Source organism: Cnephaeus nilssonii (assembly GCF_951640355.1).
Source record: "Cnephaeus nilssonii genome assembly, chromosome: 5".
Classification (NCBI taxonomy): domain Eukaryota; kingdom Metazoa; phylum Chordata; class Mammalia; order Chiroptera; family Vespertilionidae; genus Cnephaeus; species Cnephaeus nilssonii.
The window spans coordinates 49,549,065-49,567,308 of record NC_137076.1 but is presented as its reverse complement, the minus strand read 5'-3'; the positions used below and the strand labels follow the sequence as shown (position 1 = coordinate 49,567,308).

The 18,244-nt window shown below is 40.2% G+C and overlaps 1 protein-coding gene across 1 annotated transcript in view; it reads right to left on the bottom strand.

Annotated features, from left to right (window-relative positions):
• KLHL2 (kelch like family member 2) overlaps nt 1-18,244 on the bottom strand; it is an 81,600-nt gene that overhangs the window by 42,670 nt on the left and 20,686 nt on the right. Inside the window, exons 3-4 of the mRNA XM_079772550.1 lie at nt 17,255-17,361; nt 10,599-10,720 (exon numbers count right to left, since the gene is read on the bottom strand). Of these exons, the coding sequence (XP_079628676.1) occupies nt 10,599-10,720; nt 17,255-17,361 (229 nt within the window). The remainder of the gene's footprint in view (nt 1-10,598; nt 10,721-17,254; nt 17,362-18,244) is intronic.

Here is an 18,244-nt window from a genome sequence, read left to right as displayed (position 1 = left end):
TCGTTCCACGCCGCCCCCTGGAGGTCAGCGCACATCATAGTGAGTGATTGAACTTCCGGTCTCCCAGTCAAACTCCTGAGGGGACACTTTGCATATTAGCCTTTTATATAAATAGACTAGAGGCCCGGTGCACAAAATTCGTGCACGGGGGGTGGTGTCCCTTAGCCCAGCCTGCACCCTCTCCAATCTGGGACCCCTCGAGGGATGTCCGACTGCCCGTTTAGGCCCGATCCTGGTAGGACTGGGCCTAAACGGGCAGTCGGACATCCCTCTCACAATCCAGGACTGCTGGCTCCCAACTGCTTGCCTGCCTGCCTTCCTGATTGCCCCTATCCGCTTCTGCCTGCCAGCCTGATCACCCCCTAACCACTCTGCTGCCAGCCTGTTTGCCCCTAACTGCCCTCCCCTGCAGGCCTGGTCACCCCTAACTGCCCTCCCCTGCAGGCCTGGTCCCCCCCAACTGCTCTCCCCTGCAGGCCTGGATCCCCCCCAACTGCCCTTCCCTGCAGGCCCGGTCGCCCCCAACTTCCCCCCTCTGCCAGCCTGGTCACCCCTAACTGCCCTCCCCTGCAGGCTTGATCACCCACAACTGCCCTCCCTTTCAGGCCTGGTCCCTCCCAACTGCCCTCCCCTGCTGGCCTGATCGCCCACAACTGCCCTCTCTTGCAGGCCTGGTCCCTCCCAACTGCCTTCCCCTGCTGGCCATCTTGTGGCGGCTATCTTGTGTCCACATGAGGGCAGCCATCTTTGACCACATGGGGGCAGCCATCTTGTGTGTTGGAGTGATGGTCAATTTGCATATTACTCTTTTATTAGATAGGATAGAGGCCTGGTGCATGGGTGGGGGCCAGCTGGTTTGCCCTGAAGGGTGTCCTAGATCAGGGTACGGGTCCCCTTGGGGCGTGGGGCGGCCTGGGCGAGGGGCCTGTGGTGGTTTGCAGGCCAGCCATGCCCCCCAGCAACTCAAGCAGAGGCCCTAGTATCTGGGATTTATTTATCTTCTATAATTGAAACTTTGTAGCCTTGAGCGGAGGCCAAGGTAGGCCAGGGCTGCGGAAAGCTTGGCTTCCTCCATTGCTGGGGAAATCCAAGCCTCCTGCTCACTCCGTGGCCGCAGCCATCTTGGTTGGGTTAATTTGCATACTTGCTCCTGATTGGCTGGTGGGTGTGGCTTGTGGGTGTAGTGGAGTGATGGTTAATTTGCATATTACTCTTTTATTAGATAGGATATAAAAGCCTAAGCGACCTGTTACCACCAGTTGACCACTCGACCAGTCGCTATGACGCACACTGACCACCAGGGGACACTCAACACAGATGCTGCCCCATGGTGGTCAATGTGTTCCCACAGCAGGAGCGCAGCTACAGCAGCGTGAGCCTCTCCTGCCTCCATTGCAGCGCCACCACACAGTGGCAGCGGCAGGTGCAGTGGGGCTGGGATGAGCGGGAGCGGCGGCACCCGGCCCTAGCTTGGGCTCCTCCCCGGCTGCCTGCCACTTCACGCACTGCTACATCCCTCAGAGGATGTCAGACTGCCAGTTTTGGCCCGATTCACACAGGGATCAGGCTGAAACCAGCAGTCCAACATCCCCTGAGGGGTCCCAGATTGCAAGAGGGCACAGGCCAGTCTGAGGGACCCCACCGGTTCGTGAATCTGTGCACCGGGCCTCTAGTAGAACAATAAGTAAACTCTACACATTACTCTTCTTGTTCATGTCAATAGCAATATCTTAAGCGCTGGAGAAACATGAAGCAAAAGAACATGGCCAGCTAATTAAACAACTTCAAATGCTATCATTTTGTTAAATAGAAAAAAAATATTTTCTTCTAGATATGTTGATTTCCAACGTAAGGAGACACATAAAAGCCTGCAAATATCGTTCTATGGAGTTGTTTCCTGCAATGAACAAAGAAGTAGGGGGAAAGCTACCACTGATTAGTGAAGACAAGCTGAACATTAACATGGAAGGTAGCCGAGCCAAATGATTAGCACCCGGTGACACTCTTACACCAGCTGCACGTTGTAAAGTAAGATGCTTTCATCCTACTTCATGTTGTTTGACAAGCCAAATTACACATAAGATGTTTCACTTAGACAAGTACACTCCTTCTGCTTGGCTATTAGAATCTGTAGTTTATTTTCAGCTGGGGAGTTTATTTAATCCATTGAGGGAAATAGTTTACATAGTACGTCTTTTAAATCCTGAGCCATAAGCAGTATATTTAGAGAAGATCTGACCAATGGGTCTGAGTGCTCCATATGTAAGATTTCCAGATGTCTATGAAAATATGCAAACATGAAACTAACAACTCAGTCACTGTTAACTTTACAGTAAGTGCAGATTTTTATTAATTTCCAAGCTATTTTATATTCATATCAGAAGCACCTGTTTATTTAAAGTGGAAGGACCTTGGAGCTCCAGTGGCGCAATCGGTTAGCGCGCGGTACTTATAAAGTGGAAGGACCTTGCATACCAGCAAGGACCTGAAAAGAAACAAGGAAATAGCTGTCCAAAGAGCATGCATGAGCAGAGGGAAGAAATTATCCCCACATTTAAAGAAGCTATTTGTCACTGAAGTGAAAAAGTCTCATTGTGAAATATAACCTATAACTTTCATTAGCATACATCTTCTAAAATCGGCATTAGGTCCCCAATTTACAAATAAGTTATGTTTCACAAGTTTATTTTCTCAATTGACTGCTTGATGCTCATTGCACACTTACTCATAGAAACCGTATTACAAACAGTCATAAACTGAAATATCAATGAACATAACACTGCCACCTGACTGCTGTGACCTCAGGGGGTGCAGCGGAGAAGGAAGAAGAAAGTTTCCTTCCTCTTTCTGGGATGTAGGCCTTGCCGAGTACAGTTTTGAAATAGGAAGTGTCTGTCCTTGGCATCCGGCCACCTCACTCGCACTTGCATATCTCACAGTCCTAAACCTCGGCCACCAGGAGCCAGCCCTCTGCTCTGTGCACCCAGCAATGGTTCTCTACTCAGATCTGCCTTTCCTGATTGCAAGGGTTTCATCCTCTAAATACACCTACCTCACCTTCCCTCCCCAACACCCGTACCCAATGTCCATCCCTCGGGATAGCTGCTGCCAGCAAGGTCAGAAAGAAAGCCATCTTATTATTCACTCACAACAATGGTTAACAGCGCATCACCTTCCAGGACAAATCCCTTCCAGAGGTATTTAAAGTTTTAAGAGAGACTAACTCTTACGCAGAATACATCTGTAATTAATGTCATTCCCAACAGTATAAAAATGAAGGGGAAATGCCAAGGAAAAAGTGGGGGCCCTGCCTGAAAGCCACCTCTCCAATATTATCTTTTTACAGCTGTTTTTCCATTATTTTTAACCCAAGGTTTCTCTAAATCTCCAACTTATTCAACAGTGGCTCAAATGTATATTGAAAATAGCACCGACCTTATAGAATGTTGAAAAAATTAAACAACATGGTCAACCATTCAATACAGTGCCTGGCACATGACCAGAGTAGTGCATTAGTTCTAGTTCAAAGATTTGTTTCTTGGATTGAATTGAACATTCAACCCTATGACAATGAATGCCAGGATTTCCTCTCTCCCTCACAAGGTGATATTCTATGCTGGTTCATTCACAATAAACATAGATTGTTTTCTTTTTTGATCAAATATTACCAAAGTCAAAGACATAATCAGGGCCAATTTGGAAAAAAAGAAACACAGAATACAAACATGGGGAAAATACTTGATACCTCACTAATTATCAGACAGATATAAATGAAAATAACGAAAGAGCACATTTGATCACTATAGATACAATTTTTTTTTTTAACAACATCCACTCAGGTCAAGGTATAGTAAGCCTTGGCCCCTAGCACATTTTTTGCTACCATTGTAAACTAGCCAACTCTCCTAGAAAGCAAACAGGCAACTTTCATTATGGGCTACCAAAAACATATATATACTAGAGGCCCGATGCACGACATTCGTGCAAGGGGTTCGGCCCTGGCAGCGGCAGCGGCTTGCCTCTGCCCTCGCAGCCCTGGCTTCGTCCGGAAGGTCGTTCGGCTGTCCGGTCTAATTAGCATATTACGCTTTTATTATTATAGATATAGCTAAAATGCAGTGTCCCCTCAGGAGTTCAAGAAAGGAGGCCCCGGGTGGCAGCCAGCAGCCGGGAAAGGGAGGCCCCAGCAGCCACTAGGGACCCTATCCATGCACAAATTTCGTGCACTGGGCCTCTAGTAAAAGTTGAAAGCCTTTGACCCTGGGAGTATGTTTCTGGAAATCTACCCTGAGAAAATAGTTCACAAATTGAAATAGGCTACAATCCATGAATTTTATTTTAGCATTACTTATAAGGGCGGGGGAAGGGGGTGACAGGAACAACTAAAGATTTAAACAATGCAGAAACACATGCAGCAAAAGCACACTTTACCAACCTTTGCTTATCTACCCACCTGATTAACCAACTCTCCCCATGTCCTCTGTAAAGTATACTCTGTAATATGCGTGCACACTTCTGCCCCATCTGAGTTGCACTTTATTAATTCATACGTGTTGAATTTGCTCACAAATCTGTTTATGACACTTGCACTTGTTATTGAAATTATATAACTTAAATAGATATGTATAATCCAATAAAATGTGAGTGTAAAAAGAGAGCTGTTCCTATGGAGACTAAGTTGATTGCTTTATAATCACTTGACCAATGTGTTAATGCAAAAAGAAATGTTTTAATCAAATTAGACATGTGAGTAAGGAAACAGAAATTGTGTAATTTGAAGATGACTTCACACTGATATTTCTTTTTAAGTCTCAGTTCTTGCTGTACTTAAAAAAAAACTAGAAAAAGAGAATTGATGCATTATTATGATGTGGTATGTGTGTAAGAAAGAGTAGCTGACCATACTTAGTTTTACAAGAAAAGATTGGCATGCAATTGTACGGTTACATGTTTTAGGTTAATATAAAATATTTAGCCTGGCTGGCGTGGTTCAGTGATTGAGCGTCAACCTATGAACCAGGAGGTCACAGTTCGATTCTGGTGAGGGTATGTGCCTGGGTTGTGGGCCCGTTCCCCAGTGTCGGACATCCCCAGTGTGGGATGTGCAGGAGGCAAATAATCAATGATTCTCTCTCGTCACTGGTGTTTCTAACTCTCTATCTCCCTCTCCCTTCCTCTCTGAAATCAATAAAAGTGTATTTTTTTAAAAGAAAGAAAATAAAAATATTCAGAGTATACAGTACATGTATTATTTTTTAAGTGGTTTCTCCACTTTACAGCCTTTTTTGATTAAGTGGTCAACCATATCAACAGGCCTCCTACCAAGGGAGTCCCTCCCTGGGGTGCCCTGCTTTTAGGAATGACTCATGGTTTAAAACACTATAAACCAACATACTACTGGCACTTCCTGTCTACAACAAACAAAACCAACCTGTTCTACACCACCAATAAAATGGACACACTATGTTGAATTTTCTACTGTACTGAGATTGTGCTCCTTACCAAAAATTATTTTTAAAGGTCTCTTGGAAAACTCTCATTTAAATACTGTTCCTTTTCTAAAAGGATGAGATTTCCTGCCTCAAATCATTTCAATTTATGCAACATATAAGTTTCATGAACTGTTTAAAACTCATCCATTCAAAATTACAAGATGCTTATTAAAATCCTCTGAGATGATAAAAGTTCTAATATAGATAGAACCTGTGGCTGAACACTCAAAACACTTGGGCATAAGAGCATTTACTTACATTTTTCATTGTCTATTAACATCCTTACCTTTGTTTTTCACACTGACATCAAGTGAAAAGCTTGTACCTACTTTTAGCAAGCCAAAACAAATACCCAAAGCTGAGAAGTAAAAACATATGTTACAAAACCACAAATTTAGCAATGAAGTAAATGTTTTTAAAAATTCCAAGCTCCTTTAGAATTTTCCAAAAATGTTCATCAGCACACCAAATAAAGAAAAGTAAATTTTCAATAATTTTTGGAAAATAAAAAATACTTTTTAGTTATGAAAGTATTTTTATTTTTGAATTTATAAGCTCTCTTTTTAAGCAACACTAGTTAATTACAACTTAATAGTTGTTGTCTGATTTGAACTAATAAACCTTCAGAGCTTCCTCATTTGCAAAATAGAATAATACCTACTTAATTTGGTAGTGAATATGTAAAATGCCTAGCACATAGCTGAAAATAAACCCATGTGAAAACTCTTCAGATGTATATAAAGCCAAGTATTCTTAATATTGAGGGACACAGAGAAACAACCAAGTACATGAATTCTCTCAAAGTGTGAGCAAACCTTGTGATATGCTTACGTGCACTTGACTTGGGAAAGGATCCAGTTTTTCTTCAGATTCTCAAAGGAGTTCATGACCCCAAGAAGTTTAAAAGCCTGCTTGATAGTTGCCTTTGGCTTTATTTCCTCTGTCCCCAGATTCATAAAGTTTACAAAATTTGACTGAAAACTCTAGAAACAAGCTAAATTTAAGTTACTCATAGCAACAACAACAAAAAGTTCAATTAAAAGCATGGTCATGGTAAGATCTGTATTCTCCTTTTATTTCTCTCTTAAAAATAAACTTATCTGTGAAGCTGCACCACAGCAACAACTGTGGCAATTCATCTGCCACCCAGAGGAATGTGTGATAAGGACTCAAAATCCAGGGTGTTGTAGCCCTCCAAAAGATATGTTACCCCAAACCTGTGAATATGACCTTATTGAGAAAAAAGGGTGTTTTCAGATGTAATTAAAACCTCAAGATGAGATAATTCAGGAATTAGGATGCCCTTATAAGAGGCAGAAGAGGAGAAGACATACAGGGGAGAAGGTGGTGTGAAAATGGAGGGAAAGATGGAGTGATGCAGCCACAACCCACGGGATGCCTGGGGCATCTTTCCCTAGAATTCTTAGAGCGTGGCTTTGCTGACACCTTGATTTCAGACTTGTAGCTCCAGGAACTATAAGATAATAAAGTTCTGTTGTTCTAAGCCACACAAAAAATAAAATAAACAAACTTAAACTCACTTGGCTCAAATTATTTCCCAGCCTTACCATAAATAAAATACCCAAGTGCTAAGCAAAAGAACAGCAACACACACACAAACCTTAAATTGCCAAGAATTAATGCCCAGTATTTGTATAATACAGTAACGTATTTTAATGTGCTGTGATACGCAGAGTATAAGTATCACAGAAGGCACCCTAACCTAGGAATCAGGAAACCAGGGTTATGATCCTGCTCTGTCATTGACTGACTCTCACAGCTGGCCCTCAGTATTCTAGGTACTGTAATCCTACATAAAACATGTAATCCCAACCTGAAACACAGATACCTGCTATCCTAAAATTGCAATTTATTACTAAAACAGAAACTTATAAAAGAGAGGTCACCTGACAGGAAGTTTGATTCTAGGTCTAATGAGAAAATATACCTAAAGTCATAAATCTTTGAATTACAGACTGTTCTGTCCCCACTGTCGGCACTCTCAAGGCAGAAATACTCAGAGCAGGGTTTATGTTGGGGCCATTTCACGCTTTAGCTTAACATGAATAAGAACACCAGTCACCTCCCACCACACCATGCCTTTCCTTAAGGTGAACAGCACTTACAAGGAAGACTTAACGAAGTACAGACAAAAATATTGATAGGTAAACCCTTATTCACATTTCACTGAAAAATTCTTATTACAGAAAAGACAGCTTATTTTAATCCATCTTATTTCCAAGCTGCCTTTTCCAAAACAAGTATTTTTCAATGGAAGATAAGTTTTAACATACCAAGATATCCCTATGTTGAAGAGACAACCCTGTTCCCACAAAAAAAAAAAGCAACTCTATGAATGTTAAGTATTTAATAAGTGGGTCAAATACAACTCTTTGAATATATTTCTGTAAGAGCTACAAAATATACACAAAAGGCAAATTAGCATGGCAAGAGATTTTTCTGAAAGGCTGTGGTGACTAATATTTCAGGACTAGAACATCATACTTATTAAAAGAAACATGAGAGTCGACCTCCACCACAAGAACTACTACAAACAGCATTCAGAGCTGAATTCGCAGTTTAGTCTCTGAGACCTACATCATCTATTCCAATTTCCCCCCATGTGGCACATTGTGTGAATCAAAGAAACCAAGCAGTAATTCATTTGTTGGAAGGCCAGATATACAACACAATCGAGGCCCACGCACTCAATTTTTTTAAAAAGAAGGAGCAAAAAAACACCCCAAGATAAGATCTTATTGAAAATAATGCCATAGAACCCAGCAAATAGCATGACCGTACAGAAAAGACCTGACTGAGATTACATATCGGTGCTGCTATCGCATGACATGTCCCACACTCTTTCCTCCCTGTTAAAAAAAAAAGTTCACCTCGCACCTAATTCACAATTTCATACACAACTTCAGTATCAACCAAAGTTTTTCTAATGCTTTACCTCATGAGCAAGACTTCCAAGCAAAGGTTAATGAGGCCACCTGGGAAAGATCACCACTGCCAATATTTCAGATCTAATAACAGCAGGTTTTAGCAAGTTAAAGTGCAAAGATTTCAGTCTCCACATTCAAATATCCTGCAGCGCATTTCAACTAGTTACAAGGGACTAAAGACTGAAACCACAACTTCCTATCTGTGCAAGTAGAATTTAGAGATTATTTCTTAAGAAGTTAGTCCTGCCCTGGCCAGGTGGCTAGTTGGTTGGAGTGTCACCCCATACACCAAAAGGTTGCGGGTTCGATTCCTGGTCGGGGCACATACCTAGGCTGTGGGTTCAATTCCCAGTAGAGGAACATAAGGGAGGCAACCAATCGATGTTTCACTCTCACATCAACGTTTCTCTCCCTTCCTCTCTCTAAAAATCAATAAAAAAACATATCCTCCAGTGAGGATTAAAAACAAAAGTTAGAAGTTGGTCCTAATTCTTTTTGTGGTCCTTAAAACACATTTACCTATTGGAAGGGGTACAAATAAATAAAAACTTTTAGATAGCAATTTAGCATATCTATCAATAATTAAAATACACATGTACCTTTTGGCCCACCAATTACATTTTGAGGAACTTATCCTATGAAATTTTTTAATGCAAATTTTAAAATGTTGATCCACTACAGCATTTTGTAAAGGTGAAAAATCGTACATGCTGATTAACATTTGGAGTACCACACAAAAGAAAAAGCTGGACCCATATGTATTGATGTGTAAAGAATTCCAACACACTTTGTTCAGTGAAAAAAGCAAGTTACACAACAACAGGGATAGTAAAAATATATTTATGTCAAGAAAATGGTGTGTGCGTGTGTAACTCCATAGACAATGTGTGAAAGAATTCACAGTAAACAGGTTACCCTCTGAGGAAAGAGAGCAGTAGGTCAATGTGTGTGGGCTGGGGTGGGCATGAAGGGAAGGGCAATTTTTGTTGTTGTTAATCCTCACCCAAGGATATTTTTTCCATTGATTTTTAGAGAGAGTGAAAGGAAGGGAGGGAGTGGGGGGGGGGGAGAGAGAAACATCAATGTAAAATAGACACATCGACTGGTTGCCTCCCACACAAGCCCCAGTGGGGGTGCAGGATCAAACCTGCAAACCAGGTACGTGCCCTTGACTGGGAATTGACCCTGCAACCCTTTGACCCTTCGGTGTGCAGGCTGGCACTTTAACCACTGAACCACACCGGCCAGCACAAGTGCAAATTTAAAGACGCATTTTCACTTTCTACTTCATATACATGTGTATTATTTAAACATTTACATTATACACATAAAACATTTGTTCTTTATAGAAAGTAGGAACGATGCAATGTCTAACTTCAGCTAAACTCTAGAAGTACTTAAAGAGAATCCTATATAATAAAAGGCTAATATGCAAATCGACCGAACAGAGGAACAACTGGTCATTATGACATGCACTGACCACCAGGGGACAGACGCTCAATGCAGGAGCTGCCCCCTGGTGGTCAGTGTGCTTCCATAGGGGGAGCGCCGCTCAGCCAGAAGCCGGGCTCACAGGGTGGCAAGCACAGTGGCGTTGGCAAGAGCCTTTCCTGCCTCCGCAGCAGTCGGACATCCCCCAAGGGCTCCCGGACTGCGAGAGGGTGCAGGCCGGGCTGAGGGACCCCCCAAGTGCGTGCATTTCATGCACTGGGCCTCTAGTGGTACATTAATACAAGAAGTAAAAAAGGCGGTTGGTAGTCAAGAACATCCTTTGTAGATTTTAACCTTCAAGAGAATAAAGACAAATGTGGGCAGCATCAATCAGTAGTTATAAATGAATATGACAGTGTTTTCATAAAAGAATGAGTGTCATTCAGATAACAGAAAAATTTGTGTCTTAGAACTTTAAGAATATAAAAAATACTGAAATCAGAAACATTACTAAAGAGATATAATTATTCCAAATGTCTCTCAGAAATACAGTTTTAACAACGAATTGTATTACTTTGGTACAAAATGTATTCTGGATGGTTATGCACTTTTGATTTTAAAAACTGGCATGGAAAATGGAGGACAACTGCAATAGTGTCAACATTAAAAATTTTTAAGAAAAGAAAGAAAAAACCTGTCATGTATAAAGCACTAAATGGTATCTTACCTGTACGTTTTCTTCTGTAACCTGGATTTCTGCAGTGTAAACATAATCGATTAGCATCCTCAGGGTCCAGCCATCTACCTCTTTTATTCGGACTCTCTTTGCTCGGCTCTCACTCATCTCACCTAAAACACAAAGGAGTAAGAGTGACACTACAGCAAAACACTGCTTCATTGCAGCATAATTCATGGTGGCCAAGACCTGGAGACAGCTTGGATCCTTCAATAGATGACTGAATAAAGAAGATGTGGTACATATATACAATGGAATACTACTCGGTCATAAGAAAAGATGAAATATAGCCATTTGCAACAACATGGATGAACCTTGAGAATATTATGCTAAACAAAATAAGTCAGTCAGCAAAAGCTAAGAACCATATGATTTCACTCACATGTGCGCTATGAAACTGAAACTCACAGACACAGACAATAGCATGGTGGTTACAGAGGGAAGGGGGTGGGGGTAAGTAAAGGGTAAAGGGGCCCAAATATATGGTAATGGAAGATTATTTGACTTTTGAGTAGTGGGCACATAATGCAAAAGATCATGTACCATAGAAATGTATACTTGAAATTTATTTTTTTTTAGAGAAAAGCCTAGGGAATCCATAATTACACAAAATCCCTTTGCAAACACAAACCCTGGGAGAAAGGAAAAATAATAGTGACATACATTTAACTGCCTGCTTTCCGGGGGATTATCTCTGACAAGAGCTCAGAAAGAAGCTGTTCTCCTAAGAGCTAAAATACCTCAAAAACTTACCTGCTACTTCCCAGGGGGGAAAGCATACATCAGTATCACAGGGAAGGAGAGATAGTTAAGAGAAAAAGGTACATATGTCTATACAGCAGGAAGACAGGGAACTGGGTTATGTGTCTGCTGTTATAGCATGTTTCTCTCCCCCACTACCCCCGCTTAAAGAAAAAGGGCGGGGAAGGAGGATTGAGGAACATGAAAAAATAATCCTTTATCTGCATATAAATCACCCTCCCCTATCCTACGCTCTCTGGATCTTGTGGATAGACTAGATTTGTATAATCTGGAAGCTCTTTTGTGTCCAAAGTGAAGATACTTTGGTGATTCCCATGAGGACTTTTAGAATTAGCCACATCTAACTGATCTATAAGTGAACTTTTAGAATTAGCCATGTCTGATAGACCTATAGGGCCCCTGTGATGTGCAAACCCCTGCAGGGCCTGGATTCATACAAGCATAAAGCCATAGTTCTCAAGGAGTGAATTCACCCCCTGGGATTTAGGCATCACTTAGCTTAGGCAAAAAGAAGTCTGACTTTAATTTATACATATAACTGAAAAACATGTGCAGGTAAAGCTCTGCCAAGCAGTTGTTAATATTAAAGTTTTTAAAGTACTGCTCTAAGCTACATTTTACTAATTCATATATTCCTTATGTCATATAAATTATCTCTCCCCAGAAAAATGTGTCACTGTCAACAAATTCAATGCCAATCATATACTGCCTCAGAAACTTTTTAATCTTTATTTTTCACATTAATTTACAAAAACAGTTTGCCACAAATTGCATTACAAGTTTAAAAAATTCCAGTAACCACTAAGAATCAAAACACATACTCAAGAGAGTTGTAAAAGCTATTTCGATCTAATTCTAGTTGTAACATATTACGTTAGTTACTGCCCTTTGCTGTGTTCATAGAGGAAATCTTTAAACAGTATGGTTTTGTGAGATGTATTTCTGATAATGCATTTTTAAAAAGATATCCAATGGTACTGTACAGAGTTCATCTTGTGTCAATTTTAACGTCCCACAGTTTCTCTCTCTGATTAGTGTTTGGTTTCTGTGTTTTGATCATGTAGCACTCTGAAGCTGTTAACTAGGATATCCACACAGACACAGTCACTGACAACCTGAGGGTCATTTTTGACTCTCCCTTCTTTATTTAGCCATCCATCCCACTGTTCACCAAAACCTGCAGAATTAACCTCAGACAGATCTCAAATCAATCTCACCTCCCCATCCCTTCTGCCACTGAGCCACTGGGGCTCCCATCACCTCTTGCCAACCCCTCTGCAGGAACCTCCTAATTCTTTCCTTGCCTCCAGAATGGGCTCCACAGACCTGACAGTGGCACCCAGAAGCCCTCAGCAGCTCCCACACAGACATGCAAATGCAACCCCCTTCCACGTCCACCCTTGCTTCGCTATCTGACCTCCTCCCTCTCTCCTACTTATAGTCTTAAAATATACCAAGAAGGAACTTTTTGTACTTTTCCCCACACACCAAGCAATTACCTACCATGATGCTTCTGATGAGCTTTGTCCTCCTTGTCTCCCCAAGCCCTCCTTCCCCAGGCTAATCCCCACACCTTCTTTTAAGATTCACCTGGAACCTCTCCAGGTGGCCTTACCTATGGGTGACCTAAGGCTGGGTTAGGCTCTCACCATGAGCACACTTGAGTACTTCCTGCATGTCTACTCGTCATAATAATTCCTAGGTCTCCCCATCTGGATTCTTTTTTTAAAATATGTTTTTATTTATTTCAGAGGAAAGGAGAGAAACATCAAATTGGCTGCCTCCTGCACACACACTCCCTATTAGGGATCGAACCCGAAACCCAAGCATGTGCCTTGACCAGGAATTGAACCAGCGATCTCCTGGTGCATGGGGCAATACTCAACCAACTGAGCCACACCGACGGGGCCTCACCTGAATTCTTGACATCCGGGAGAGCAGGGATAATGTCTTTCTTATCTCTGTATCTTATAATGCCTGACATATGGTAAATACCCAATAAATATTGGTTTGGTGAATGAATGACTAAAAGAATGAAAAGTAAAACAAGTGCCAATTTAAGATGTAGCATCATTACTTAATATAATTAATAACACTTAAATTAGTCTTGAACAAGGGCATTCTTGAACATACACCAAACATTCTAGGCTGAGCTAAGCACTTTCACTAGTGAACTCATATTCTAGCAAATCTTAAATGAATATAGTATGCACACTAAACTACCAAGTCTCCATATCTTCTCTACCTAATCTCTGTCAAACTGCTGACCATTCAGTGGATTCAGAAGAAAACATACAAAGATTGCCAGAGAGATAAACAACATTTATTACTGAAGAACCATAAAAGTCTAGACTATTGAGCACATGAAAAGATGCTCAATATCATTAGTTATTAGGGAAGTGCAAATTAAAATTACAGGAGATGTCATTTCACACTCATTATAATAACTACAATTAAAAAAAAAACAGAGGGTAACAAGTGTTGGCAAGGAAGTTGGAGAACTGGGAACCCTTGTGTACTGTTAGTGGGAAAATAAATGGGTGCAGCATCATGAAAAACAGCATAGCAGCTTTTTTGTTTTAATATATATTTTTTATTGTTCACAGTATTACAGATGTATCCCCTTTTGCCCCGCCACCCCCCAGCCCCTGCCCCACCTCAGGCCTTCACTACACTATTGTCTGAGTCCATGTGCTATGCATATGTAAATTCTTTGGTTAATCTCTTCCTGCCCCGCCCCTTCCCTTTGAAATATATCAGTCTACTGGATGCTTCAATGTTTCTGGATCTTTTTTGTTCATCAGTTTATTATATTCATTAAATTCTTCATACAAGTGAGATCATATGACATTTGTCTTTCTCTGACTGGCTTATTTCATTTAGCATAATGGTATCCAGGTCCCTCCATGCTATCTCAAAGGGTAAGAGATCCTTCTTTTTTACAGCCTCACAGCATTCCATGGTATAAATGTACCACACTTTTTTTTATCCACTCACCTACTGATGGGCACTTGGGCTGTTTCCAGATCTTAGCTATTGTAAATAATGAGCATAGCAGTTTTTTAAAAAGTTAAAATACAAATTTACCATACAACCCAATAATTCTACTCCTAGATATCTATCCCTATGAGAAATTAAAATATCTGTCCACACGAAAAACTGCACATGAATGTTCACAGCAGCATTACTCGTAACAGCCAAAACCATTTTGGAAACTACTCAAATGCCCATCAACTGGTGAATGAACAATCAAAATATGGTATATTCATACCACAGAACCTATTCAGCAATAAAAAGGAACAAACTGATGATACATACTGTGACATGAATAAACTTCAAAATTTTTATGTAGGGATAAAAATGTTCTAAAATATATCTATGGTGATGATAGTACCATTCATTAAATTTACTAAAAATCACTGAACTCCACACTTTAAATGGGTCAATTCTATGTAAACTATGCCTCAACAAAATTGTTTAAAAAAAATCCACACCCAACGGAGGTAATCAGTTCACATTTTATATGTGCCAGAAATTAACATAGTATCCCTGTTTTGCATCCACCTTAGCACACAGCAGTCTAAAATTTGACCAAGTATTCTCAGGCAGAAATAGATTGAACTGCAAGAAGTACCCACCTGTAAGTAAACTGAGATACACTAGGAATAAAAGACTCAAATGTCTTATCAGAGCTTTGAATAATTAATAGACTCAAAGCTCCATATTCATAAATTGCATGTCAACTAAAACATGAAGAGTTGAGAACCACTGGACAAAAAAAAATTTTTAAATAAGGGAAACTGAAGTGTAAATTATAAAGGAAACAGAAGAAAGATAAAGACATAAGAATGCCATCTCCAGCATCCATGTCTCTGGATATCTAAGGCTGAGAAAGTGTTGCCTTTTAAGAGGAAAGGAAACTAACCTTAATCTTGTAGTTTTAAGTTGATCATTGTATTTCTGTAACTATGGAAATGACAATATTTATCAAAATTGTCTAAGACTTTCTCAATCTTCAATTCTTACAGAATATCCCATTTAGGAATTGAGAGTAAATAATATTCTATGTAATAAAGAGCTAATATGCTAATTAGACCGAACAGCCAAACGACCTTTTGGACATCCTTCCAGACAAAGCCGGGGCTGCGAGGGCCAGCTGAGGCTACGAGAGGCTGGGAGGGTCGGCTGATGTAGCCGGGGCTGCAAGGGTCAAGCCCCTTGCACGAATTTCGTGCATTGGGCCTCTAGTTAATAATAATAGGCATGATAATTACTACCAACATTTTCTATGTGCCAAGCAAAGTGCTACGAAATTCACATATATGATCTCATTTAATCTTTGCAAAAACCCTAAGAAGTTAGTAATTTTGCAAAGATTAAATGAGATCATATATGTGAAAATCATCCCAATTTTCCAGATGGGAAAACTGAAGCACAGATTGATAAAGCGATAGAGTCAAGCACAGACTGATAAAGTGACTGATGATCGAAAAGGTCTGGTAATTCTGACAAGGAAGTGGCAATAGCAGTGACATCTGAAGGAAGGACACTTACAGAGAACAGCATTTTATTAGGGAATTCCTAAATTAAACCAGCACGTTTCAAATCGAATCCTCCTCTTATAAGCCTGGAGATTCTGTTTACTAAAGTGTTCAAGAGATGTAAATCAAGAGACTGAAGGAACCACCCCCTGTCCCCGCCCCCCCCCCCCCCCCCCCCCCCCCCCCCCGACATAAAAATTTGACTATTCCACTTTGTAAGTATTGCCTTTTCAAATCACTCAGTAAACGCATCTTTCCAAATCACTATCCCAACCTGGCTCACAGCTGCTCAGCCATCCTTCCTACGTTCTGGATTATTTGACTCAGTTCAGGAACAGCAAGACTTCAATAGGCTGAAAAGTGAGGGGACCTCCAGACTTCTCTCTATACCCAAAACACTAAGCCCATTCTCTCCACATGGCCTTCTACACTCATCTTCAGCTGTGTAAACCCTTTATTTCCATCAGTTTTCAGGTAATGTCAGATCCCCCTCTCAATGCTGCCCATCTCAGTCCTCCCCATCTGCATCACTGCTCTGGGCACACAGATCTTCCTTACACTATTACGTATTTAACTGTGCACACCTCATCGCCCCAGTGACACAATAAGCTACTGGGGCAGGAAGCACTCTTACATCGTTCTGTAACCTAGTAACACTGTTAACCACAGGAATTACATAATTTCTAAAGCATGAATAACTTTGTGTTTGTCCTCTTTTGTACTGCTACACTTGTATTTATAAGTACTTTATTGCACCTACCAGCACTCTAAGATTGCATGCTCATTGTTGGAACTTCATTTATTTGTTTAAAATTTTTTATGTTTAAATTTTCTTAAAAGAATGAAACTAAAGACTTTAAGTGTGGCAGGCACAAATTACTTTTTTCCCAGAAGAACTAAAATCATTCTTTATATATTTTTACAGATATCTAAGTATACACCCTATTTTCTAAGTTTTTCCAAATCAAAGGACATTAAATAATCATCTCTTTGGAGGAAACTAACATGAGAATCAATTGAAAATGTGTAAAATAGTGAAAGATTTTTTTGCCAAAATAATAAAATGCCAAAAGCTGTTATAAATGGCAAGAAGGTAAACTGAGTTGACATTATGTAAATATAAATGTACAGGAAGAAAATGGAGGGTAAAATTGTATGAGTATGTAATGTATACATACACAACATGATTACAACAATGAAAGATGAGGAATCTGGAAAAAAGCAAGAGTTCTCTTGCATTTCAATGCTTCACTTCATAAAAGTAAATGTTAATTAAAAAATACAGAAAGAAAAGCCCAGATCTGCATACATTTTAAAAATACCCATAACTAAAATATCTCATACCTGTAAACATGGCGTGAAAATAAGGACTACAGGCGGCCAGCACCACTCTATGAGCAGAGATTTCCATGTCTTCTGCCACAATTGTGACATCACACAGCAAATTTTGACTGTTTACAAAGCAGAGAGAAAAAAATTTAATGATACCAATAATAAATGTCCTGAGCATCCTATGCAAAAATGTTACAGGAAAAGCCCTTTTTTTTTTTTAAAGTTGAGACTAACTAAAAGCTACCATCCTTTAGAAAAGGATTCCTAAACAGGAAGAACGTAGAAAACTCTTGTGGCAAAGGCCCGACATGCCTTGGCCCTTACTCAGAATCTTGCCTTTGTTTAACAGAGAAGTATTTCCAACCTTGATTACTGATTCCACAAATTAAAGGAAATTACTGGCAGCAAACCATCAATGGACTGTACAAAGAGAGAATGTTTAAATTAAGAACAGCATCAGCAGAAATGGCAAATGGCAGTCTGACATTAAGATAAAGACAAGATAAAACACATGTAGAAAACTAAACTGGGTCGAAGTACCAAAAATACACACATTCAAAATGACCCTGGGTCATCACGAAGGTAGAATTAAATATAATTTCACCTGCTGCTTTAAAGGCATTTGGACATTTGAAACTTAACTTAATCAATGCAAAATATCTCATGCCTCAAGGCCCGAAAATATTTCCACATATAAAATTAAAAAGCATTCTGTTATCCTAAACCATTATTTTGCCTTAAGCCATTATTCAGCAAACCTACCTCCAATTCTAAACTATCCATTTTAATTCATTCACGGGTATGTGGGGTAAGCACTTTTTACATGCTATACAAGCTGCTCGGTGAGATTCTTTTGCTAAATAAAAGTGTCTTTTTGGCAAAAAAAAAAAAAGAAAGAAAGAAAGAAAGAAAAAGAAAGGTTGCTGATGCTTATTCCAGAACAAGCAAGAAGGCACCAACTCTAAAAGTGACTCATAGTCATGTTACCAATGGCTGAAACAG